General features: G+C 45.8%; 1 protein-coding gene across 1 annotated transcript in view; it reads right to left on the bottom strand.

The window, feature by feature from the left end:
* Positions 1-27,789, bottom strand: part of svep1 (sushi, von Willebrand factor type A, EGF and pentraxin domain containing 1) — a 164,898-nt gene that overhangs the window by 15,798 nt on the left and 121,311 nt on the right. The window contains 15 exon segments of the mRNA XM_056300497.1: positions 4,223-4,405; positions 8,155-8,328; positions 8,970-9,143; positions 9,327-9,390; positions 12,160-12,315; positions 13,270-13,504; positions 14,100-16,855; positions 17,249-17,921; positions 19,084-19,251; positions 20,237-20,428; positions 20,603-20,687; positions 23,940-24,116; positions 25,386-25,505; positions 26,470-26,643; positions 27,058-27,228. Coding sequence (XP_056156472.1) covers positions 4,223-4,405; positions 8,155-8,328; positions 8,970-9,143; positions 9,327-9,390; positions 12,160-12,315; positions 13,270-13,504; positions 14,100-16,855; positions 17,249-17,921; positions 19,084-19,251; positions 20,237-20,428; positions 20,603-20,687; positions 23,940-24,116; positions 25,386-25,505; positions 26,470-26,643; positions 27,058-27,228 — 5,502 coding nt within the window.

The following is a 27,789-nucleotide window of genomic DNA, read 5'->3' as shown; positions in this document are numbered from 1 at the left end:
TTGAATGTTATTTCATCGACCTCTTCCTGACATGCTACTGACAAGAGGTGACCTGCAGAGAAACGTCAGTGCTGTTGAATTGAGCCGTGTGGTGCACCTTCGTCACAGCATCAGCATCATGCATCATATCAGAACGGGCTTACCAGCCACTTTGTTTGGTTTTTACAATGGCCTATGTGAACGATCTCCTAGGACCTGGAGGCAAATGAGAGGATGACAAACAATAGATGGAGACGAGGGGGGGGGGGAATCATGCAAATGCAGAATGAACAAGCCATGGCAACATAGCCGCCATTGTGTAGTGTTTTCAGACCATCTGTGCCCCCAAGAAAGATCACAAGACCGCCTGACAAAGGGTTTCCATAGCAGCCATGGAACTAGCCCATAATAAGTCCAGCATGCAGGACGTCGGCACAGCGTTTGATGCATTCCCGGTTGTGGTAAGAAAATCTCGGTGAGAGCGAAAACAAGAAATGAATGAGAGAGCGGAAGAGAGAAAGACGATTCGAGATGACGGGCAGACAAGAAAGGAGACGTGCACGGTGTGGATGGGCGTGCACATGATGTGGCCTAAACACAGTTATTATTTCATTATCTTGATTATCATCAGTCGCCATCACCCGCTGTTCTAATCCCAGAAATCAGACCTGGGAATTCGGATGTACTGATTAGGTCACATGACACAGATGTTACTTGGACTGACGAGGACTGAAAGTGAACTAATTTGATGACTGGAGGTTAATACAGGACCTTTATGAGACACGGTCAAACTCAACACCTCGCAGGTGACGGAGAAGCAGGCAGTCAGTGTTAATGTGTTAGATCTGTGTTACACACAAAAAACAAATGCAGAACACCTCTGTGTTTACCACCAACAATCAGCAGAGACATCAGCACAAATCAAAGTCCTCTCTAATGCGGTTCTTATGATGTGTGTACAGCCATGGTGGATTTTAACCTCTGAATCACCAATCATGCTAACTATGCTAATAATGCTAATAATAAGAATATGAATATGATTAATAATGTGATATTTTAATGATTCCTGTGGTTAGCTTCTTGTTCGTTTTGGGTTTTCCCTCCACTACAAGGGTCCAAGTCACCGAACAGCACCCCTAGAGGTGGAAGAGACTCACTGTTTTGTTCCAGAACATGCCAGTGTTCGCTGACATGAGGCCTTGAACTCAGTTTGTCTGGTAGAGGACCAGTATCCTTTCTTATCAACCTTCAGCTGTCTTTCTGTACAAGTAAACTGTACAAGTAAATGTACAAGTAAATCTGTCATATCTGAGCCCAGGAACACTGTCAAATAGCCGTGTCGCTAAGTGGGGCTGCTGGGAAAAATGCTGAATCATTATATAAACAAATAAGAGAAGTGAAAGTTGATTAATTTCAAAACGCCGTCTTAATGACAAATGTTACTACCCTGCTTATAGGACAAAAGGCATGTGAGAACGCTCGTGTGAGTGTGTGTGTGCGTGTGTGAGTGTGCGTATATTCTCATGGTGTTGGAATCAGCGCACAACTGTGTGGATTGGTGAGGTGTCTGATGAATAAATGGTTGTGTAATGGTCTTTCACATCCTCTGAGTGCATCAAAGAGAAACTGGGCAACACAGAGAGAGGAACCTGATTTACAAAAAAGAGGATTTCAATACATCACGTACCCGAATTCAAACCTTTAAATAAAGAGTCCATCCAAAAAGGAGACAACAGTATCCTTTCTGGAGGGTCTCTTTCTGGGGGATCTTTTTCTGGGGATCTCTAACAGCTAATAGTCACATCTTGTTGCTGTAGATGAAAAAAAAAAAAACACTTCTTCATTCATGCTGCTTTTAAATACTATTTTTACCTCAAAAGGCTGTTATTTCCAAGTACTATGCTCAGGGTGCAAACTACAGGGCAGCCGGGGGGGGGGCTCCTCTTGAGCCACCCCCCCCCCCCAAGACATGAGCTCCCCTGAAAACATGATTTGCGGAATTTTTTGGGGGGTGGGGGGTCTCTAAAATATTGACAATATGCTATCTTGCCATGCATTTTTATCTGTCTGTATCTTCATCATGGATCATGTGTGCTCCGCGTGCTCCGTTTTTGATTTAACGCTCACACATTTGTGTTTTGCTATTTGACTTATCCGTGTCTTATTTGTGCAGTTAAACTATAAAATACAGCACATCACTCAACAGGGGATACTGTGCCCTGCTTTAATGAGCTGTATTGTATCATACGTATTGTATCATACATATTGTATCATACATATTGTATCATACGTATTGTATCATACATACTATATCATACATATTGTATCATATGTATTGTATCATACATACTATATCATACATATTGTATCATATGTATTGTATCATACATACTGTATCATACATATTGTATCATATGTATTGTATCATACATACTGTATCATACATATTGTATCATATGTATTGTATCATACATACTGTATCATACATATTGTATCATATGTATTGTATCATACATACTATATCATACATATTGTATCATATGTATTGTATCATACATACTGTATCATACATATTGTATCATATGTATTGTATCATACATACTATATCATACATATTGTATCATACGTATTGTATCATACATACTATATCATACATATTGTATCATAAGTATTGTATCATATGTATTGTATCATACATACTGTATCATACATATTGTATCATATGTATTGTATCATACATACTATATCATACATATTGTATCATACGTATTGTATCATACGTATTGTATCATACATACTGTATCATACATATTGTATCATATGTATTGTATCATACATACTATATCATACATATTGTATCATACGTATGGTATCATACGTACTGTATCATACATATTGTATCATATGTATTGTATCATACGTATTGTATCATACGTATTGTGTCACACGGAGATGTTTGGTTTTGATACCCATGTGGAGGTTTGTGGTGCTGACATAAAGCAAGTAGGCTTACGTGCTTGCAGCTCTGAAATGTTTGAGTCAACCCCCCTCCCCCCCACGGTAAAAAAACTGAACCCCTCGGGCCGTCTGGGTAGCGTAGTGGTCTATTCTGTTGCCTACCAACACGGGGCTCGCCACTTCGAATCCCCGTGTTACCTCCGGCTTGGTCAGGTGTCCCTACAGACACAATTGGCCATGTCTGTGGGTGGGAAGCCGGATGTGGGTATGTGTCCTAGTCGCTGCACTAGTGCCTCCTCTGGTCGGCCGGGGTGCCTGTTGGGGTGGGGGGGACTGGGGGGAATAGCGTAATCCTCCCACACGCTACGTCCCCCTGGTGAAACTCCTCACTGTCAGGTGAAAAGAAGCGGCTGGCGACTCCACGTGTATCAGAGGAGGCATGTGGTAGTCTGCAGCCCTCCTCGGATCGGCAGAGCGGGAAGAGCAGCGACCGGGGCGGCTCGGAAGAGTGGGGTAATTGGACAGGTACAATTGGGGAGAAAAAAAGGGGGGAAATCCCCCCCCCAAAAAAAAAGAAAAGAAAAAAGACATGGTACAGTTCACACACTGAGACCACATGCCAAACAGGGTGAACAAGCAACTCTTGAGAGCGGACATCTGAAACGGTAACAACATTTTTGGTGACAATGTTTTTGAGCATATCGCTAAATGGGCCTTTCTTCAACTTTAATACATATTTTAAAAACATGAACAAACACTTCAGCAACGTTACAGTACTATTTCCACCTATGATGACGGGACATCTTTGCCACCAGGGACAGTCTGAGTGGATCCACATCAACACGGATGAATTCAAAAGGGTTTTCTCTTCATTTTGGCCTTCCATTGAGAATACGCCAGAAAGTCTACCTTTTTAAAATGCCCTCCAAAGTGGGTAGATTTGACAACGCCAGTCTCATGTTGTAGTGTAGACGGTGAAAACGCTTGTTGGAAATGCTGGCTTATGATTGTCGTGATCAGCGTAAAGCGAACGAGTCAAGTATTAGGCCCGTGTGCAATTCAAGAGATTTCAACGTTTTTCTATAGTTTTTGTGTTTCGATGTGGACGGTGCACTTGTTGAAAACAGTCTGAAGACGTGAGGGTGAACTCTCTACACGTTTTCACCGTAAGAATGGCCTCTTCAGATTTCTCCGCATTAGGGTGGATGTATGAAAGTCTTGACAGGTTGAGAAAGTTCAACAGCTCAGAAAACTGTAATTAGCGCTCAGTGAAGACAATACTTACTCTCACAAACGGAGCTGATGGGGCTCCATGTCTGGTCTGGCCGACAGGTGATGGTACCGTCACCTTTGACCTGTTGACCCTTGGGGCAGGTGACTGGGACAGACTGACCGACGTAGAAGCCTCGATGAGAGCTGTTCCTCCAGCTGGCCTCCCTCCAGCCTAGTGGAGCTGGGCAAGGCTTGGCTGTGGAGGACATGAGGGATGGGTTATCGTTTCATTATACCATGGTCACAGAGAATCCTGGTTTCTGATTGGCTGGAGGGTGTGCATTAAAACTGTTTACTGCACATGTAGTTCGCCTCAAGTTTAAATCACTGTTCTAAATTCATGTTCTGTAACCATAGTTACTACTACTACTTCTACTTTCGGCTGCTCCCGTTAGGGGTCGCCACAGCTGATCATCCGTTTCTATTTCTTCTTGTCCTCTGCATCTTCCTCTGTCACACCAGCCACCTGCATGTCCTCCCTCACCACATCCATAAACCTCCTCTTTGGCCTTCCTCTTCTCCTCTTCCCTGGCAGCTCCATATTCAGCATCCTTCTCCCAATACACCCAGCATCTCTCCTCCACACATGTCCAGGCCATCTCAATCTTGCCTCTCTTGCTTTGTCTCCAAACCATCCAACCTGAGCTGTCCCTCTGATATACTCGTTCCTAATCCTGTCCTTTGTCGCTCCCGATGAAAATCTTATTATCTTCAATTCTACCACCTCCAGCTGCGCCTCCTGTCTTTTCATCAGTGCCACTGTCTCCAAACCATACAACATAGCTGGTCCCACAACCATCTCTTAAACCTTCCCTTTAACTCTTGCTGGTACCCTTCTGTCGCAAATCACTCCTGACGCGCTTTCTCCACCCACTCCACCCTGCCTGCACTCTCTTCTTCACCTCTCTTCTGCACTCCCCATTACTTTGGACAGTTGACCCCAAGTATTTAAACTCATACGCCTTCGTCACCTCTACTCCTTGCATCCTCACCATTCCCCTGTCCTCCCTCTCATTCACCTATGTGTATTCCGTCTTGCTCCTACTGACTTTCATTCCTCTTCTCTCCAGAGCATACCTCCACCTCCCCAGGCTCTCCTCCACCTGCTCCCTGCTCTCACTACAGATCACAATGTCATCCGCAAACATCATCATCCACAGAGACTCCTGCCTGATCTCGTCCGTCAACCTGTCCATCACCATTGCAAACAAGAAAGGGCTCAGAGCTGAGCCTTGATGCACTGTAACCATAGCAACACGCAGAATCAGCAGCTAGCCCAGTAAACATTCATTGCTTTAGCTTAATGGCTAATGTTTGCTTCTTAACCTTTTAATTCTGAGTGCAAAACATGCCCACAACAAAAAAAAAAAGAGGAATATTTTTATTTTAGTTCTTTGGTCGGTGACTAAGGTAAAGGTGGGACATTAAAGTGGGATTGAGCCCTTAAACGTGCACCTCAAGTCGCTGTACCTGTTACACAGACACGAGCCTTCTGGTTTCCTGGATGCTGCATTTAACTTGCTAACAATGCCACTAGGGTATCTGTACACCTGTTAGCGTAAACTTCTATTTTACTGAGGTTTCACTTTTTATTTCCATTTCATTTATTTACTTTTAAGTTTGTTATTCTTATTTTGTCATTATCCCATTCCCTTTGTTTTCTCTTTTCTATAGTAATTACCTGCTTTTTATCTGTGCACTCTGACATAATATTAAGTGCACTGCACTGCAGAGATGTACAATATAAATAAAGCTCTGAAGGGTTTGATTGATTATTAGGGATTGCGACGGTGTTGAAAATCAATATCCTGAAGCACCGCCATAGCTGGATGGTTACAGCACATACCACATGCCCAAAAGCAACCTTACAACAAGAAAAGAAACTCAATACCCTACAGCAGACACAGGCCGATACGTGAAACTTTACGATGCTGGTAACAAAAGTGATACTGGACTTTGAGATTTGCTCCAACGATGATGAAACAACATGTGGCCTCCAAAGAAATCTGAGCTACAAGTGGGAAGAAGGCCAGAATGATTTTCCCCGCCTCTTCCTCATCACATTTCACAATACATACATGATGCAATATATTTTCTGCATTTTTAAACCGCACTGACCACAAAGCAACCCATGTATTACTGTTTCACTTCAACAATGTTAAAAACAGAAACCCTGAAATCAAACCAAAAACATTAAACAGCTGTCACAATGTTGTTTGAAAATCAACCACTGCCCATGTTAAATGAAACTTAATGATCTTTGGAAACATCACACACCAAACTAAAGAATAACAAGACTCAGCGTTTTTGGTTTTTACTGATTTTCACCGAAAAATACCCAGATTTTCAAACTGATTTTCACCCGGATTTTATGCTTCTACGGATCCAAAAGTTGTCCCTGTTCGTGTGAGGTTATGTAACAGTGTCCTCTTGTGACGAAATTCGGCATGCTGGATGGCTTTGAAAAATAAAAACCGAAAACGCTGAGCCTTGGGGAATACAATAGATACAACTTGCATCTATGCAAAAATACAACCCCCCCCCCACCTTTTTGTTCAATTTTCTCCTCTTTTCATCCCAATATGTTAAATCCAAAGCTCTGTTGTCTTCAGCTCTGGCACACTGCATGACTGTTATTATGTCTGGAGAGGACGCAGACTTCTACGTGCATCCTGTGATATACAGGGAGTCACTGACAGACAACTGCAGGTTTTTTCTCTGGAGGGAACGTAATACGTGTGAAGGCTCACGCCGTTTCCTCCAAATCCACCCACAGCTGTACTGACACCCCGCCACTCGAGCTGATTTCTGCAAGTCAGAGAGGTTCTCTGGTCAGTATCATCAATATGTTGAGCTTGGACTAACCCAAACCCTAAATCTGACCCGAACCTTATCTCTAACGTGAACTGGATGAATGACATGCGAGTCCAGGGACATGTCAGCTGTTGATCTGTGAACATTTCTCTCTCGCAGAATCATAAGAATGGTGCCCACACACATGCAGGGTTTTCATCAATCCAGTGCTGGGACATTTTACCCTCCTGTCTCCCTGCCGTGAGCACCGTCTGTTGTATTTCTTACAACGCACAGCGGAGTCAACAGGAAACAGTAAACTCAACTGGTTTGTCCAGCTTTGAGTGTTTCACCATGGTTGCAACCGGTGGGTATGTGTTGAAAAAGCTGATGAAACTCGTGATGTTGCAAAGTGTTTTTAGTCGTCACTTTGCGGCGTCAGTGTCAAAAACTTTGAAGAAGTGAACCGTAGATTGTGAAGTAAAAAAAGCAATCTTGCAGAAAAAAATCTGAACAGATCACAACATCACGGCTAGTGTCCTGAGCATCTTTATCTCTACACCAAATGGAGCAGAATAACAGTTATCATTCAGGCAGTCGTGTATATAACTGCACTTGGCTCCGGACACGTACCTATTGGCATATTATGACTGCCGAGCTGATCAACGGTAGATATGTACTACTACCACTACTTCATATCATATAGTACTACTATAACATGATCACTATGTAGAGCCAGTGAAACCAATTGGTAACAACTGAAGGTATCTGATAACTGCTGAACTTCTTGTAAGTCACTGTGGATAAGCGTGGGAGGATCACGCTATTCCCCCCAAGTTCCCCCTCCCCCCCGAACAGGCACCCTGACCGACCAGAGGAGGTGCTAATACAGCGACCAGGACACATACCCACATCCAGCTTCCCACCCGCAGACACGGCCAATTGTGTCTGTAGCTGCATGTAACATGGGGAGTCGAACCGGCAATCCCCATGTTGGTAGGCAATGGAATAGACCACCACACTACCCAGACGCCCTAGGTTGTGTTTTCTAAATGTAAGTTTGTGAGGCTGTCATGAAAATGACCTCGCGGGTATGAATGAAGTTTGTAGAATGAAACAAACATGAGGTGAATTTAACAGATTTCCTCTTACGTTGGCAGGTGGGGAATGGAGAGCTCCAGGTGCTGCCCCCTATACACACCACCAGGGGATCTCCCCGCAGGGTGAAGCCTTTATCACACTGGAACTCCACAGCTCTCCCTGTGTTCAGGTTGTGTTCCTGCACCTTCCCATTCAACACCTCTCTGGGGATGTGACAACCTAGCACTAGAGAGAGAAAGCAAGAGTGAGTGAGTGAGTAATCATCCTTTCTTCCTCTAAAGGTTTATGGTATTTGGTCTAATGGCATATGGTGTGTAGTATATGATCTGTAGTACATGGCAGTGTTTCCCAGTTCAGTCCTAAATACCCCCTTGTTCTGCAGATTTTCATTAAAATCATCCATAGGTAGACCTGCTTTTATGTTCTCAACCAATTAGTACTTAATGATGTCAGATTTGGCACAACCGACATAACTGAAACTGTTATATGACTGGTTGAGTAACTACAAGCAGGCCTGCCTATGAAGAATTACAATGAAAATCTGACGGACAAGAGATATTTAAGCAATGGGCTGGGAAACACTGGTACATAATTGCTAGTATATGGTATCTGGGTTCTAGTATATGGTATTTGGTTTATGGTACATGATTTATGGTCTATGGCATATGTGGTATTTGGTATTTACAGTATATGGTGATTAAACAGGGGCTATTCCAGTCAACAGGTCAGTGTCCAGTTCACTATGTCTGTCAGTTGGAATACCAGCATGCAGACAGGAACAATGACAATGAATCTCTTTATGCATGCTCAGTAACCCAGGTAAGAAATGGGGAAAAAAGTTAATGAATTACTTTCAGTCCTCATACCTTCACATGTGGGTGCAGGCAGGCTCCACGTGCCATTGGCCAGACAGGTGAGGATCTTCGGACCGACCAACCGCAGACCCGGGTTACACATGTAGCTGGCGTTGTTCAGGTAGATGTCACCTGTAGTGTCAACCGTTGCATCCTTAACAGAGGGAGGAGGCCCGCAGGATGGCACTGAGGGGACACAAACACAGGGGTTAGCTTTCAAGATGGTGTAGCTTTCAGGACTGGGCTCGGCTGAAGGGAAAAAATGTGTTACCTCCTGAGAACCACGCACACACACACGCACGCACGCACACAAACACACACACACACACACACACACACACAGTAACACCCCTACACATCCAAACCTACCGACACACTCGGGTTGCGTCCCGCTCCATGTGCGATCCCCCCGGCAGGTTTGGACAGAGTCTCCCTGTCAGAAACAGAACTCACCGTCAGTACACGAGAACTAAACATTTCATACACAGTGAGGCTTTTTGTAGCCTAGCTTCCATTGCTCCGTTGTTTGCTGGAAATACGATATGATGCCATTGTCTAGTTTGTTGTTCTGCTTGTCAGGATCTCCAGTTCACTCGCTTTACTATTAAACACAGAAATATTAATTATAAGGACAAGAAGCAGAATCAGCTTTAAGTGCTGACTGGGATGTTAGATATCCACTTCATGAAGGACTTGCAGAGGTACCAATGCCTGATGAAATATAGTATAATTTATGATATGATACATGTGATAAACGAATGTCGAATAAACGAATTTTATTAATGAAAATTATCAAATGTCATAAGTTGCAATCCATTCATCAAGCTTCTTTGCCAGTGTGTGTATTAATCGCTCAGTGCTCAAGCGCCTCAGGGTAAACCACGTTGCGTGTTGCGTGTCTTCAGGCTAGCATTGACAATGTTAGGTGTAGTGCCTCCCTTGACCACTAGAAAGATTTGCCGGAAGTCTCCACAAAGCATCGTTGGAATGCCTCTTTCGCAAATAAATCAAATTTTTTACTTGGTTTTTGAAATGTTTTTCGAACTGTGCAATCCTTGGAAAATGCTGATTCTAAAGATACCTTTCTTTTTGTTCTACAATGAGTATTTCTGAAGTTTTAAGTGAACATACAAACATACTCAATTTCCCCTCGGGGATAAATAAAATAGTCTGATTCTGATACACTCTTGCTTTATATATATATATACTTTGCATATATTCTTGTAAATACTGTATAGTGTGAATATTGTGTAGCAGAATCATTCATATTTCTTTGCCACTGTAACTGTCTTATTACTTCTCCCATAGATACTGCATACTGTGTGATTGTAAACTTGTCATACGAACATTATCTACTATTCGTACTTATGTTATACGTATACTGTGCATAGAATTCTAAATACCCCCCCCCCGCTTTTTCTCCCCAATTGGATCCAGCCAATTATCCCACTCTTCCGAGCCGTCCCGATCGTTGCTCCACCCCCTCTGCCGATCCGGGGAGGGCTGCGGACTACCACATGCCTCCTCCGATACATGTGGAGTCGCCAGCCACTTCTTTTCACCTGACAGTGAGGAGTTTCACCAGGGGGACGTAGCGCGTGGGAGATCACGATACCCCCCCCCCGAACAGGCACCCCGACCGACCAAAGGAGGTGCTAGTGCAGCGACCAGGACACATACCCACATCCGGCCTCCCACCCGCAGACACGGCCAATTGTGTCTGTAGGGATGCCTGACCAAGCTGGCGGTAACACGGGGATTCGAACTGGCGATCCCCATGTTGGTAGGCAACGGAATAGACCGCCACCACCCGGACGCCCCCAGAGTTTAAAATGTCTTATACAGAGAAGATCAGACTTTTATATTTACAGTATAGTATAGAAAACATTTGTCAGTGTGAGTAGTGCATGAAATCGTATGACTGGTACGTGACATCTACTGGATCAGATGATACGGATCAGATGATACCGAGTCTGTCTTCGCCTGAGATATCACTTCAAATATTCATTTGGATATTGAATATTGATAGACATTTCAAATACTAGATACAATCGTGTGTATAAAATAAGTAGTATGCCAAGTAGTACACATTAGCAAAGGCAGTACCACATGGGGTGTCAACTATACAGTATTTTGACCAGGTGTATAAATGTGCACATGTAAACCAAAGGACCAATCATGCATTTCTGCAGATGTAAGGAGGTTTATTATAAATAAGTCAACATTTCAGTCCATTCATGTGTGGGGGACAACTGTGTGTGTGCGTGCGTGAAGAGTTGTACTGAATTGAGGGAGTGCAGGACGTCTGCTGGTGTCAGCGTATCATGAACACCAGGCGTGACTCAGCCGTTTCTGTTTGCTCTGAAACCAAACGCTCCTATCAGGGCTTTGGAGAAATCATGTGACTTCATGATGTCATTGTTAATTGCATCACTGAGCACTTGCCAAGCACAGACAATGATTTGTGAAACCGCCGAGGACAAAAAAAGGTTATCTTAAGATGTCAGATGGGGCAAGAGTGGTCGTTCACTTCCAGATGGAGCAATCAGGAGAACACAAAACCATGAAGACGAATAATGAAAGCAGATTTTGGACTGAGCTACCACCTTTTTTTTGTTGTTGGCTGTGTTAAGTGGTGAAAAGGCAGCTGTTAGTACGGGTACATCTCGCCTTACCCAGCATCCATCCATGTTTATCAGGGGATCCTGGTATGGTAGCTCGCAAATTATACCGCACATTAAAGTCCAGTACACAAAATGAAGATGTGGGCATCCGGGTCGTGTAGCGGTCTATTCAATTGTCTACCTCCCACATGCTACGTCCCCCTGGTGAAACTCCTCATAGTCAGTTCAAAAAAAGCAACTGGCGACTCCAAATGTATCGGAGGAGGCATGTGGTAGTCTGCAGCCCTCCCTGGATCAGCAGAGAGGGTGGAGCAGCGAATGGGACAGCTCGGAGAGCAGGGTGATTGGCATGGTACAATTGGGGAGAAAAATTTCATTTTTGTTTGACATGGATCCACCTCCATGGTTTTGTGGCAGCCAACAGGAAAACCTGCTCGAGGAAGACCACCAGACACTGAACGTTTTTAAAACTGTGTGTTTTCTATCTTTGTGTTTTATGACTGTTTGTTTTTCATCACTTTTAAATATTTCCTCATCACATTCTTGCCGTCATCGAATATAGACTGAGAGACTCATACCTTCAGGTCAAAGCCAGGTAGACAGGAATACATGACCATATCGCCATAATTATAGCTGTCTCCCTCTACGACACCGTGGAGGAGAGGACGAGGTTTCTCACAAACCACCGGCTCACAGGAAACAGAGGAGAGGCTGGGAGACCAGCTTCCACCCAGCTGTATCGGCACACATTACAAAGAGGAAGAGACAAACAAAATGGAAGTTAGTCATTTCTTAAACAGACAGTAGGCGTAAGGTAAATAAATACATGCATAGCTTGGTAGTTTTTAATACTGAAAGCGGGTAAGAAAAGTCTGAGACATGTTTATCCGTTAGTGATAAATGAGGGAGTGCGTCTGTATGTCTGTCGTAGCGCCACTAAAGGGCGCCATACGGTCTGTTGGAAGAGCGATGTGTGATGTCACACAGACCAATGGTGAGAAACTCCACCGGTGTCACTCTTCAACACAGAAGAGACAAAACGCGTAAAGCACAAACCGTCTTCCACAGACCAGGTGGTGGAAAGTGACTACAATCCGTTAAGTGATTAAAATGCATTTCAACAGAACAGGGCACTGTTATTGTTTTCGTGAAGTGTCACATCCGTCTCCCCATCCCCTTGTTCTGATTTGCTAAACATGTCACACTGATACAACTACCGCACCGACTTCTTCTAAATCTCGCCACCGTGTTTCTTTATTCTCAAACACTGCGTTACTGGAACCGACGGGCACAAGGTTTTTTGGCACCGTTACGCCCACCTAAAAAAATGCTAAACATCTATTTAACCAGGTACTGGCGTTACGATTTATAACTGACAGGAGACTAGGGCAAATTACCGTAGGTTGATATTCTCTGACACCTAAACATTGACCTTGGATTAAGAAAAACGTACAAAACCAATCTTAGAATTTTAAAACCAATTTGGGATTTAAAATTTGGATTCAATTTTGAAACCAATTACAAAATCAATTTAGATGGAGAATCTTAGAGACCTGAACAACGGGAACAGTAAAAAAAAAATTAGCAATGAACTGGGATTCATATCCTTAGAAAGCTGGACAAAGACCTGGGATCAGAAACCCTTGTCCCATATCACCGATCATAAACCACCATGGCATCTTTCCCACCTGGCACTCTGCTAGCGTCGAACCCAGCAGATAAAAACCAGGACTGCAGGAGAGAGTGACGGTGCCCCCTACGGGGGTGAGGTCCTCCCCAGTCACCATCAAGTGGGTGGTAGCAGGGCCGGTGGGCAGTGGGCATGCGGTGGGACGGCATCGTACGCTGTGTTTAGACCAGCTGCCGTCACTCAGACAGAACAAGGAGGCCATTTTCGTGGCCAGTTCATACCCGTCCTCACACCTAGAGGAGAGGGACGATAAATACAAAAGAAGTATCGAGACAAAAAAGAGGACGTTAAAAGAGAAATATTAGAGGTTCAGAGAGGACACACTATTACCTTGTCCAACTTTGATATATATATATATATGTGTATATATATATATATATATATATATATATATATATATATATATAATAGAGTCATACCATCTTGTCCTTCACGGTTGACTGCAAAACCATGCCACATATGTTTTTGTGTAGCATTTATATTCTGGTAGAGCACAACTGAATAAAATTGGATGATGTCACACTGCTAAAACGTTAGCTTCTTCCATTTTGGACTTTTTTGTCAGTCGCCTCACCAGAAGTCAACGCAGTCGAAGCAGTTTTGCTAATAGCCAACAGCGCATATTCACATGTTTAAGTTCACCAAAGTTGAACCCTACACAAAGCCATCGCACAAATTTACTTTGGCACCAGGAAACGAACCCACTGATCGTGAAAATTCCATTCAAATCAATTGATTTTGATGCAAAAATATCAGTCAGTCATAAATTACAAATCATGTCATAAATGCTGATGCAACTGGGGCCTAACTTGTAATATTAATATTCACCTGTATGTGATTTGCTTGGGGAAGGTGAAAGTCTCTCCCACAACCTCAGCTTGGGGGACAGATGGAGGCTCTCCACAGTTCACCGGCTCACAGCGGATTCTGGGTTCGCCCCACCTGCCGTCTCTTCCACAGGAGAGGTTCGGGAAACCCTTTGACTGGAACCCCGGTCGGCACCTGTACGTGACTGTGTCTAAGACAGTGGAACTGCCACCCTGCATGACAGCATTGGGAACTGCAGGTGGGGTGGCAGAGCATCTCCCCCGGCCACACACAGGCAACCCGGGGCTCCACACACCACCCTTCTCACACACCGCCTGAGAGGGACCCAGGAGCTTGTAGCCTCCATCACATCGGAAGTGCACCTGGTCTCCGCAGGCATGATTGCTGCCCAGGACAACCCCGTATTTCACCGTGGGCATAGCGCAGACACAGGGTTGACACCGGGGCACACTGCCCTCCCATACTCCTTGGGCAGAGCACCGGAGGACGGGGTCTCCAACCACCTCGTATCCATCGAAACAAACGTACTCCACCACGTCCTCATAGTTGAAGCTAGAGCCGTTCAGAAAACCGTGACTGATATCCTCAGGCGGGTCGCAGCTGATGATGTCACAGTGTGGCACAGGCTTGTCCCAAAGTCCGTCGGCTTGACACACACCCCCGGGATCCCCGTTAAGTGTGTACCCTTCATCACATTCATAGCTCACCTCGCCGTTGACGCCAAAGTCTGAGCCCAACACACGGCCATTTGTAATCGGCGAGGGTTTACCACAGTGGGCAGGTACGCAGGTAGGGGACCTGTGGCTCCAAGTGCCATCAGCCTGACATTTACTAATAGATATCCCCTTTAAGATGAAGCCAGACTGGCAGCTCAGGTGTATTTGATTACCAAAAGTGTAGTCCTCCCCTTTAACAATAATATCATCAGGGGTATTTGGAGGTCCGCAGTACACCGGCTCACACAACGGCATTTCCCCATCCCACATCCCATCTCCTTGGCAAGTGATGGTGCTGCCACCCACCAGGACATAACCAGCGTTACACTCAAAGCGCAGAACCCCGGGGAAAACAAATGAACTCCCGTGAACCATGCCATTAGACAAAGCCCCCAGGTTGCCACAGGAGACCGGCTGACAAATTGGAGCATCATCAGTCCACAGTCGACCGGACACACATTGCCTTACTGACTCTCCATTGAGTTTATACCCCTGCTCACATCCATACCGCACCTGACTGCCAAAGGAGGTGTCAGTCACGTTGACCCAGCCATGCTCTGGAGTGGGAGGTGTTTCACACTCTGCCGGAACACACGAAGGCGCTGTTCCGTTCCAGCCCCCATCTTCCTGACACACGAGTCTGGTGGGGGTTGTGAGGTCATAACCTTTATGACACCGGTACTCTATCAACGTCCCTTGAAGGAAGCTCAAGTCCATGGTTGAGGCTGATATAGCGTCCCCTGATTCTTTAGTTGTAGTACCGGAGCCTCTACCTGACCTACCGGTGCCACGGTCGGGCACCTTCACATACTCTCCAAAGTCTATATGAGGAGGCAGGCCACAGTCTGAGGGAACACAGACTGGAACAGAACTGGACCAGCCAAACTCTTCACAAGTCAAATGGTTCTGACCCACCAGTTGGAAGCCAGGGAAACAGCTATAGAATATAGTGACACCAAAACTGTGGTCTGAGCCCTCGACAAAACCATTGTCAATGGGTTTCGGTGGGGTGCAGGATATCTGAACACAAGTAGGTGGCTCCTGGTCCCACTCCCCATTAGCCAGGCATTTCAGAGTCTCTGGGCCTTGGAGACGGTAACCACGACGACAGGAATAAACGGCGCCATGACTGAACTGGAGTTTGGTGTAAGTTACTTTTCCACTGGCTATCTGTTTAGGGACCGAGCATTCAATTGGGCGACAGGACGGTACCTCTCCAACCCAGAGCCCACTCTCTCCACACAGAACAGTGGCGTTCCCGACGAGGGCGTAGCCTGACTTACAGCTGTAGAGCGCCGTGCTAAGATACGTCAGACCCTGGACGTCAACTATGCCATTAGAAACCTCCACAGGCTGTGGACATTCCACCGGGATGCATTCTGGGTAAGGGCTGCTCCACTGTCCGTTAGCTAGACAGGTGACGGATGCCTCTTTCCTTAAAGTGAGCCCATTCATGCATGAGTAGTTCACCACCCTGCCAAAATAGAATGGCGCTGTCATTGAGGATTTGGAGGGACTCCCAAGTGCCACCTCAGGGGGCGGGTCACAAAATACCTGTTTACACACAGGGAAAGTGTCATTCCACTCCTGAGACAGGGTGCAACGGAGGACCCGGGCCCCCTGTAGGACATATCCATCTTCACAGGAGAGCTCCACAGTTCCCGATTCTGAATCCAAGCCCTTCAGAACAAGATGGTTCTCCTCCAGCGGTGGTTCCGGGCACTGGACCGGTGAGCAGCGAGGACGCCGAGTCTTATCCCACTTGCCGTACTTCAGGCAGGTCCAGACAGCATCCCCAGCTAGCTCATAGCCCTCGTCACATATGTACTCCACTTTTCGTCCCACCTCAAACGTGGAACCCCTGTAGCGTCCATGGACAATGTCAGGAGGAGGGTCACAGGTCAGGAGGACACAGGAGGGAGGGTCGTTGTTTGACCATTGACGGTTGGCCTGGCAGACTCGCTCTGGCCGACCCACCAGTCTGTAGCCGGCGTTACAGGCGTACAATACCCTACTGTTGAAGATGAATCGGCTCTTGCTCTGTGTAAGAACAGATCGGAAAAAAACAACTCTTAGAAAATGTTTAAATGAACTGTTCCATAGTGTCCTTAATTTTTTTAAACAATTTGGAAAATAGGATTACATTTTTATGTGAAGCGCTTTCTAACGCTGTCTTGGTATGTGCTCTAGAGATAAAGGTTTTTTGTGAGGTTATCATCAACCATACAGATCAGAAAACTTAATAAAATATATAAAACTGGTTCTAATTCAGAAACTCTCCCATAAATTCATGAGAAAGAAAAACTCGAAAAACCTACATTCATTGAAACCCCGGTGAAATCTTAAAACTCTACCTTGTAACTTTCCTATTCAACAGAAGAGCAGTAAATCTGTGTATATGACTGAATGAATCGGTATGAATTCCGTTGATACCTGAACGTGTCCGTTCCAGAGCTGCGGAGGGCTGGAGCAGGACACAGGTATACAGGTGGGTAGAATCCCCCCCCATTCCCCATTGGCCTTACATGTCCTCCTCTTCTCCCCTCTAATGAGGAAGCCTTTATCACAGCTGTACGCCACGACAGCTCCAAAACTGTAGTTGGTCCCAGACACATACCCCCGGTCGATGCCCGTGGGCTTGGAGCACCTCACCGGCACACAGCTTATGTCATAGGGCGACGGTTCCCAATTGCCTCCTATCATGCACCTCAACGTCGCCGTCGTGTTGAGCATGAAGCCTTCCTCACATTTATAGCTCACTTCAGTGTTGCTGGCATATTTGGGTTTGTTGACAGAGTCTAAAATAGCATGGGGCAGTTCGGGTGGGGGTTGGCAGAAGTTGGCGATGCAACCAGGGACCTCTAGGCCATCGGGAGGCGCCCACAAGCCCTGGGCGTTACACACCATCTTGGAGTTGTTGCCAGCGATGTAGCCATCAGTGCAGTAGTAATTGGCAGTGTCTCCATACAGCTGGTGGCCCTCGTAGGGCTCAGCGTGGGCAATGGCAGGCGGGGGGCCACAGGAGCGAGGGACACACTGGGCGGAGCTGTCACTCCACTGGCCACTCGCCAAACATTCTCTGGTCTCTGGACCTATCAAAGTATAGCTGTGAGACAAGAGGACCGACACAAATATTAATACAGGAAGTTCTCCAGAATTGCTGTCCAGCAATACTAACCCGAGCCCTAAAGGCAGCGAGTTCAATTTCTATTAAATTCAGGTTAACTCAATTCACTTTACTGGCATGAGAAAAACAATACATTTGTATTGCCAAAGCCCACTCATCATATTTTTTTTTTGGGGGGGGGGGGGGGGGGGTTCTCCCTTTTTCTTCCCAATTGTACCTGGCCATTACCCCACTCTTCCAAGCCACCCTGGTAGCTGCTCTAACCCCTCTGCCGATCTGGGTAGGGCTACAGACTACCACATGCCTCCTCCGATACATGTGGAGTCGCCAGCCGCTTCTTTTCACCTGACAGTGAGGAGTTTCGCCAGGGGGAGGTAGCGCGTGGGAGGATCACGCTATTCCCCCCAGTTCCCCCCCGAACAGGTGCCCCGACCAACCAGAGGAGGCGCTAGTGCAGCGACCAGGACACATACCCACATCCGGCTTCCCGCCCGCAGACACGGCCGATTGTGTCTGTAGGGACGCCCGACCAAGCCGGAGGTAACACGGGGATTCGAACTGGCGAACCCCGTGTTGGTAGGCAACGGAACAGACCGCCACGCCACCCGGACGCCGCATTCATCATAAATTTTAACAGTATGAAAACAGTGGAAAACACCATCTGGTAAAATAACATATATTAATTAAAAACAATAATAACAGTAATATTAAAATAAATAAGTGATATTAAAATACGGATCTAGAAATTACATTTAGATACTAGAAATAACAATTCTAGCTGACATGCTATACAACTGTTTATATAGCAAATAGAAAGCCACTATGTGGTTCTAATATGGATTCTGTTGGAGTGTGGGGATATTCTGGGGTATTTATTCTACTTTGGCAAAACATTTCAACACTACCAGAGTTGGGTAAAACCCATCATAAAGCATTTTAACACCAAAAATATCTGTGACTGTGCCTCCTCAACTGTGAGCGTAGGTCATTTGTTCAGGTCAGCCATAAAGCACCACTACAGCACCCATAGTCATGGCACCACATTCCCTGTTTGAGTGTACCTGATAGCATAACACAACGTCTCGGTATCAGTAAGTGAATAAATGGTTGAAATAATGGAGTGGATTTCAACCAGATTTACCCTTCTTTGCAGACATAGTGCACCTTGTTTCCCAGCGCATGGTCATCTCCTACGGTCACAGCGTCTCTCAGGGCCGGCGGGTCATTGCAGAGGATGCTGCTGCAGCGGGGGGCCGGCCGGCTCCAGCCCCCTGTGGCTTCACACACCACTTCCATGGAGCCCTGTGGCCTTCACATCAACACACTACTTAGAACTTAGAAACCACTATCCAGTGACTGACAGAGCCACGCAAAGGTCACAGTATCGTCTGAGGTCAACGATAAATCAGATTTAAAGGTCCAGTCAGTGATGGAGCAAACCCTTTTACAGTATCAAAAAACATCAGAAACTCAGATTTAGTTGTTGTCATAGTGGCAAGAGGCCTGTCAATCAATTTGGGAGTGATAGCAGCTTCCAGTCCTGTGTTTTATATTTTGTTTTCATGTTTTGTGTTTCGGTAGCAGGGCCTCGGGGCAAAACCTATCCAATGTGATCACAGCCTGAGGTGGTAAATTGGATGAGTCTTCCCAAATGGATAACATACCAAATAGGGTACTTTTTTTAGGGGGGGGGGTTTCCCCCCTTTTTCTCCGAATTGTACTTGGCCAGTTACCCCACTCTTCCGAACGATCCTGGTCGCTGCTCCACTCCCTCTGCCGATCCGGGGAGGGCTGCAGACTACCACATGCCTCCTCCAATCCATGTGGAGTCGCCAGCCGCTTCTTTTCACCTGACAGTGAGGAGTTTCACCAGGGGGACGTAGCACGTTGGACGATCGCGCTATTCCCCCCAGTTCCCCCTCCCCGCCGAACAGGCGCCCCGACCAACCAGAGGAGGCGCTAGTGCAGCGACCGCAGACACATACCCACATCCGGCTTCCCACCCGCAGACACGGCCAATTGTGTCTGTAGGGACGTCCGACCAAGCTGGAGGTGACACGAGGATTCGAACCGGAGATACGTACCCATGTTGGTAGGCAATGGAATAGACCGCCATGCCACCCCCACATAGAATACATTATTTGAGTGCCTCTACATTGTGGCAATTACAGGAAAAGTATATAAAAGTAAGTTAAGCCATTTTTTTATCCTTTAAATTGTCTGTCAGTCTGTCAATCAATCATAGTAGACAGCCACAGACAACAGTAGCACCAACAGTGACTTCTTACTCGTACCTGTATCCTTCAGAACAGGTGTAGGTGACAATGGACTGGTATGTGTTGGTTTTGAGGGCGTAGTCGGCGTTCTGTACAATGGGAGGATCCCCGCAAGTCACAGGATGACAGACCGGTGGCGTCCCGCTCCACCTCAGGCTAGCCAGACACTGGAACTCATAGGGGACGTGAGGTAAGTAGCCCATCATACAGCTGAGACGGGGGAGAAAGACAGGGAGGAGGGGTATTAGAAACCATCTCTGAGCTTGACTGTTGCTCGCCAGTTTGAAATATTGACCTGAAAAGCGAGGTATTCCCTTAGTCATCAAATCGGCTCTGTGTCTTGTACCAGTGTATCACCGTGTTGTAAAAAGGTGCAGATGATACCTGAAAGTCACCTTGCTTCCATACGTGAAGTTGGTTCCCTTCATGATGGAGTTCTCCGGAACAGACGGCCTCGGGCAGGAGAGGGCTGAAGAGAAACACCAACCAAATAATCATTTTTGAACGCAGTCTTTCAAAAAAGACATGAAGTCAGTCACACAGCATTTAAACATGTATGTCCATCACACTGCCTGAGCTTAAAGTTCACCTGCTGAGATTTACATGTAAACAACAGGTTTTTTACATTCATAACTTTACTCATGCTGACGTATAGATGTCGTTGTTAGAGCCCCAATGTCTATGTTGACCAAAATTATTTCCTTCAAAGATGTTTGGAAAATCTTAAGTTTTTAATCTCTATAAAGCTCCAACATTCACATCTGGACTTCAGCACAGCGGCTAGGAGACAGCTCTGATGCTGTTTTTGTTATTGGATGGGGACCATTCAATACGTCATTGAAATTTGGTTCATTGAAACTTTAGTTAATGGTCACACACATCCAAGGGTTTTTTTTTTAGGGAGTTGTTCCTTATCTGATGCAAGGGTCTAAAGACAGCATGTTGTGTTACTGTAAAGCCCCCTGAGACAAATTTGTAATTTGTGATATCAGGCTATACAAGTAAAATTTACTTGACCCACTTTGCTCATTGGCGCTACTAGTGGCCAAAAACTCTGCAGTCCATCTTTGACTCTGGTACTATTGCAGTGAATTTGGGGGGGGGGGGTGGCAGGAACTGCCACAGCCGGGACGCGAACCCGTGCCCCCCCGCACCACGGGCGACCATGTTAACCAGTCGACTAAAGTGTCCGACCCATTAGCCAAGGGCTAGCGAGTCTATTGATCCATGCACATTACACGATCATCTTCAAAATGTCTCAAGACATACAGACTACCTAACCCAATCTCACCACTAACAAGCACTGGATATATGAAGACCTTTGCGCCCAACAACTTCGAGACAGGGTTTAAGAAACGGTCAGAACACGGCTTACATCAGATATTGAACAAGGGCAATCTGAAGACATCTGAACAGTTAAAAAATGAATTCGATCTCCCTGCAGCAGACTTCTTCAGAGATCCGCGACTAAGACGCTTCCTTACTACACACCAAGAATGGGGAAACTCATAGAATCTACCCCAATAGAAAATTACCTCACCGAATTGCAAACGGGAGATGGAGAGAGGAGAATAGTTTGTAAACCATATCAAATCTTTTTGTCCGTGAACCAAGATAGATGGGGATCAGAATTAAACGCCGGCATAACACAGCACACCTGGGAGGAAATGTGCACAGAAGCAAACCTAGAGACAAATTCGAACACGTGGCGGGGATTTAAATGGAAAGCCATCACTGGATATTTTCCAACCCCGGAGACGGTGTCAGAGATGGGCCCGACACACACCAGCTCATGCTGGAGGAACCGCGGAGCGCAAACTGGAATTAAACTCACATATTGTGGTTATGCCCTGAGTTACGTGTCTTTTGGAAAGAGGTATTTGATACTCTTAAAGAGGCGCTCCTGCAGAATATCCCACAAGATCCTACGGTGGCGCTACTGGGACTAATACCTGATGGTTTAGAGGGGAGGTGTAAGAAATATCTCCAGGAATACTACTTACAGCAGCCCTGACGTGTACTACCATTAAATGGATGAAACCAGACCCCCCCACCACCACATATAACTTATGGATACAAAAGGTGTGGGATGTCTACCATATGGAGCACATAACATATTTATTATGGCTCAAAAAATGTATTTTTATTAAGCGAGGGGGCCCTGTCATGGATCTACTAACACAGTCAGGTTTTTTATTTCTCTTTTCTTTTTATTCTCATCTCTCACGTCCCACTTTCATTTGTTGTCTCTCTGGTTTATAACGTGTCCCTCATTCACGTGGCTATGACTTTACTTTGCGGTGGCTCTTTTTCGTCGGTCGTCTGCTCAACATTTGAAAGTCGATGTGAAGACCGTATAGACACGGCAGGAGAAGGAAGTGTTGTTGTGTGAAAATATATTGTAATATTGTGTTGTGTCATTCCTCATGGTGTCCTCTTCCGGTGTGATATCTGATAACGTAGGGACTTTCCACACGATTTCATCACCCAGTATTGCAACTTCAGTGACTCACAAAAGGGTGTACTTTCACTTTTACAACACAACGGCACATCGAGCGATCACAACGAGAAGGTCAGAGTACACCGTAGCGGAGGGACTGAGCCCCCACGTCTCTGCTGGGGAGGACGTGGCCTACAGCCAAGATGGAGGTGTAACCTGCCCAGCCAGCCACAGACAAAGAGACCACGGCCTCTGTAATCAACAATGCACTACACAGTAAACAGGCATGTGTAACACAATCACATCGACACACAATGTATATGTGTGTGTGTGTGTGTCTATAGAATGGTCAAGACTTCTTTCATTTGCATAATAGTAAGAGGCCATGATCACAACAAACAGTGTATATTTGTTGGGTTGTTGCTCAGTGGCTGTTGGCCATTGTGATGCCATTCTGTGAATGCTGTGATGTAAAAAGCTCGGTCATTACTGAGGATCAATACTGCTTCCATTTATGCGAGAGGGCTGAATGCAGCGCCTCTGACGTTGAAGGCAGGGTGACCGCACATCCTCTTTTTCTCGGACACGTCCTCTTTTTCCCGGACACGCCCTCTTTCTGGGACCTAACAAATGCGTCCAGCTGGGATTTCTAGAGCGCCAACAACTTCCCGGGTTCAGCGTTCGCGTTCTACATTCATCATTCACTGTGGTGCATTTCTGCACTGCTTTGACCTTCCTCTTTGAGTCCCGCCTTCTTGCACGCCACACTGGTCGCTCATGTACATGCCTTTCATGCAAACAAATTTGAAACACGTGTCTTACAGGAACTCTCATGCCCACTTGATCTGTAATCAAGGACTGCCGGGAAAGACTGGCTCTCCAGGAAACGTACACCAGAGCACTCCAGGAGGACTCGAAGTGTCTCGTGAAATAGTGGACTTTTTCACGACAACTATTCTTATTTTATTTTAATTTATGGCCGTGAAACGGTGTTATTTAAAATACAATAATTGACAAATACAATATTTTTTTTTAGTAATGCCATCCTGCACTTGCGAGTGCACACTGACCAACATGTCCAATGAATGAACTGGAGTGAGACTGAGAAGATGAGTGATCTTCTATTGGCTGTCAGTCAAACTGATCTTCCTCCCCTCACAAAAGCTCACCTGACCGCTCTGTTTCATTGGGATATAGGTCAATTCCCTGGAAGCCTGCGGTGCTTCAGATGCCATTTAACGGGACCTTTAAACGTTAGGAGGCCCTTGAAGGGCCCCTCACCTCTGCAGTAAGGGATGGGGCTGTCCCAGCTCCCTGTCTCGAGGCACCGCAGCCGAGTCAGGCCGATCATCTCGTAGCCGTCGTCGCAGACGAAGACCACCTCGCCACCCATCAGGAAGTTACCGCCCTCCCTGTGACCGAACTCCGGAAACCCGGGGTTCACACACTTCACCGGCTCTGGTGAGAAGAAAAGCACAGCACAGAATGAACAAGTTTATGTTATTTATTGTTATTTCATTAACTGATCTTTCATTGGAGCAATGTCATTTATTGGTTATGGACATTTATGGATTATATGTGAGGAGATAAAATGTGATATTTAACTTCGGAGGATACCCACTTTAGATTGTAAGATGAATGGAAGAATAATCTTTATAAAATACAAAACACTGATTCCTGCAAGTAAGAGATGCTCTCAGATCAATATTTGATCTGTTGGGGGCGTCCGGGTGGTGTGGCAGTCTATTCCGTTGCCTACCAACACGGGGATCGCTGGTTCGAATCCCCGTGTTACCTCCGGCTTGGTCGGGCGTCCCTACAGACACAATGGGCCATGTCTGCGGGTGGGAAGCCGGATGTGGGTATGTGTCCTGGTCGCTGCACTAGCACCTCCTCTGGTCGGTCAGGGTGCCTGTTCGGGGGGAAGGGGGAACTGGGGGCAGTAACACGATCCTCCCACACGCTACGTCCCCCTGGCGAAACTCCTCATTGTCAGGTGAAAAGAAACAGCTGGTGACTCCACATGTATCGGAGGAGGCATGTGGCAGTCTGCAGCCCTCCCCGGATCAGCAGAGGGGGTGAAGCAGCGACCAGGACAGCTTGGAAGAGTGGGGTAATTGGCCAAGTACGATTTGGAGAAAAAAAGGGGGGGGGGTGTGATATGTTGACTTTGGGCAAACCCTAACCCTAGTCGAAGTAGGGGTTGTAGTGGTCGTGGATTTTAATAGTAGTTGTCACAGTAGTGATAACTACAGCAGCGGAAGTGGAAGAATGGCAGTGGTACTAGTTACAGACATATAGCAGTACCAGCAGCACTCATAGTAGTAGTACAGGTAGTTGAGGCAGTTAGCAGCAACATTAGTTGCCGTAGTAGTAGTAGCAACAGCATTACAAGTAGTAGTAGCATCCTTAAGTGAAATGGACATGTATGGAGGAGAGATGCTGGGTATATTGGGAGAAGGATTCTGAATATGGAGCTGCCAGGGAAGAGGAAAAGAGGAAGGCCAAAGAGGAGGTTTATGGATGTGGTGAGGGAGGACATACAGAGGAAGATGCAGAGGACAGGAAGAGATGGAAACGGATGATCCACTCTGGCGACCCCTAACGGGAGCAGCTGAAAGTAGTAGTAGTAGTAGTAGTAGTAGTAGTAGCAGCAGTAGTAGTAGTTCTATGTTAAAGACATAAAGGGATACCACCGCCATTCTTGTGTGTGTTTGTGCGCGTTACCTGTGCAGTTCTTGCCGTCTCCACTGTAGGGATGGACGCAGGTACATGTGTAGGAACCATCAGTGTTTTGACAGTTGGCGTGCTCGTCACAGTCAGAACCCAGTGCACACTCATCCACATCTGGACAGACAAACACACACACACAAACAGATTAGAGCTCCATGATCTACACCAGGGGGGTCAAACTACAGGCCTCGAGGGCCGCAGTGTCTGCAGGTATTTGTTGCAACCATGCACTACACCACCTGATTAAACTAGTTCCTTTCCCTCCTTGATCCAGGAGGTGAGCTAATTAGTTAAATCAGGTGGTGTAGTGCACGGTTGCAACAAATACCTGCAGACACTGCGGCCCTCGAGGCCTGGAGTTTGACACCCCTGATCTACACATTTGAGGTATCTGTAATCACACACAGTGTAACAGTTAAAAGTTGCTGTGAAACACCACAAACAGGAAAAGAAGTATTAGAAGGTGAGGAAATTCACACATAAGCTTGACAGGAAACTTGATTTTCGAGTGTGTGTATGTAAAGAGCTTCACAGATCGTCTGCCTTTACATCACTGTGCTTAGAGGAACAACAGACTTGAATTTCAAACTTTTTTTTATGGTCCTGATCTAAATGATGTGTCATATGGAACCTCCTCTCATAAACCACAGACTCTACTGACATATGCATGCACACACCTGCTGCTGTAATATGGCATCAGTGTCATGCTCATCCTCATGTCACATTCATAATGCTGCACTTTTTCTGCACAGTGGGCACTAATGAATTACACACAGTGTTACTAGAACTGATGTTCAAAAATTCTCATGTCTAGTTTTTGTAATTTTTATAACATAAACCATCATTTTCTTTTCATCTTGAACCTTATTTTATCTAAAATGTTTCTTTTATCTAGACTTTTGGCTCCTTTTTGTAATCCTCTGTTATGTTTTCTGGATTCTGTGTAAAGTAAAGAGTTCAACAATTTTAGTGGTACATGCAAACTCGGCTGGCTAATAAAAACAGATCCTGATCCTGGTCCTGGTGTGATATGATATGGCATTATTGTCACTGTAAAGCAGCTGTGTAAAGTACATACCCAGGCAGGCTGGCGGGTTTCCACCCCACTTGCCACTGTTGGCACAGTGCACCTTGGCGTCTCCCAGCAGGTAGAAGCCGGCGTTGCACTGGTAGACCACAGAGCTGCCGGAATGGAAGTCCGTCCCCAGAAACAAGCCGTTGTCCAGCGGCCGAGGAGTCCCGCATGACACCCCTGTAACACAGACAGCCAACTCATTACACCTCACTGGCTTCTCTAATGGTCTGGTTTTTGATTTTGTTTCCCTAATTTTCCATTTCCTGGTTTGTTTTGTCATCCAGTACTCATCGGCATCTGTCTAGAGGCTTCATGCTGAAGGATGGACAGACTGATGGATGATGGAAATCCTTTTCTGGATTCAGTTCGATAGTCTGTTTTGTTGCCTCATGTGTATGGCTACTGAAAATAATTTTTTAAAGGAAACTGAGCAAGTGGGATGAAAATGGATGGATGGAGCGAAAACCTGTTTCGGTCCCAGGAAAACATGGCTGCTTTGAGAGGACTGGAAAACACTCGTGTACTTTTGTGTGAGGGGCCGCAGATTTCCCTGCGTCCGATTTGATTCGCAAACACTTTTATGTGCCTTACTTTCACACCGAGGCAGCGGGTGGCTCCATTCGCCTTTATTTTGGCACTGCAGCACTGGCTCCCCCACCAGGTAGAAACCGGGATCGCAGGACAGGTGGACCTGTGCTCCAGGACTCACCTCCACCGTGGAGGCACGGAGGTGATTCACCGCACTCTCCAGCTGCGGACAGTCTAGACAAAAAGCAGGTCAGGATTAAGTTGTATTAATGTCTTAAATTAATGGTTTTTAGCCCCTTGGGGTGGGTGCAATTCTTTTCTACCCTGTGCCAGGAAGGCACAGAACAGCACCCCGCTGTTTTTGTGTTTCATAGACCCAAATGGTTTCAGAGATAATACGTTTTTAACCCACGTGTGACACAGTGGTCCCTCATAAAGCATGTATGATGTCTGAGCATAAGTAAAAAGTGCTACATATCCGTTGAATAATATTATTACCCAAAGTTCATTCTTTGACAAAAATGGTCAAATCTGTAAAAATGGCATACAGCAATCAAGGTTTTAAACGACTAACAATCCTCAAAAAAGGGCCACAACTAGCCGACCTCTGTCCTTTCAGTCTTTTTACCCAAGTAGTTTTCATTTATTTCCTGTGATTTGTAATCCCATTTGGGAAAACACACTACTTTTTATTTCTATATATCAATAAAAGTAATGAAAGCAAACAATGAGACCGAGACCACACTAAGTGAATAGGAAATGACATAAACATCACACCGCGTCTTCAGAACAAGG

The sequence above is a fragment of the Lampris incognitus genome, chromosome 20, assembly GCF_029633865.1.
Source record: "Lampris incognitus isolate fLamInc1 chromosome 20, fLamInc1.hap2, whole genome shotgun sequence".
Lineage (NCBI taxonomy): Eukaryota > Metazoa > Chordata > Actinopteri > Lampriformes > Lampridae > Lampris > Lampris incognitus.
This window is presented reverse-complemented; position numbering and strand designations above follow the sequence as displayed.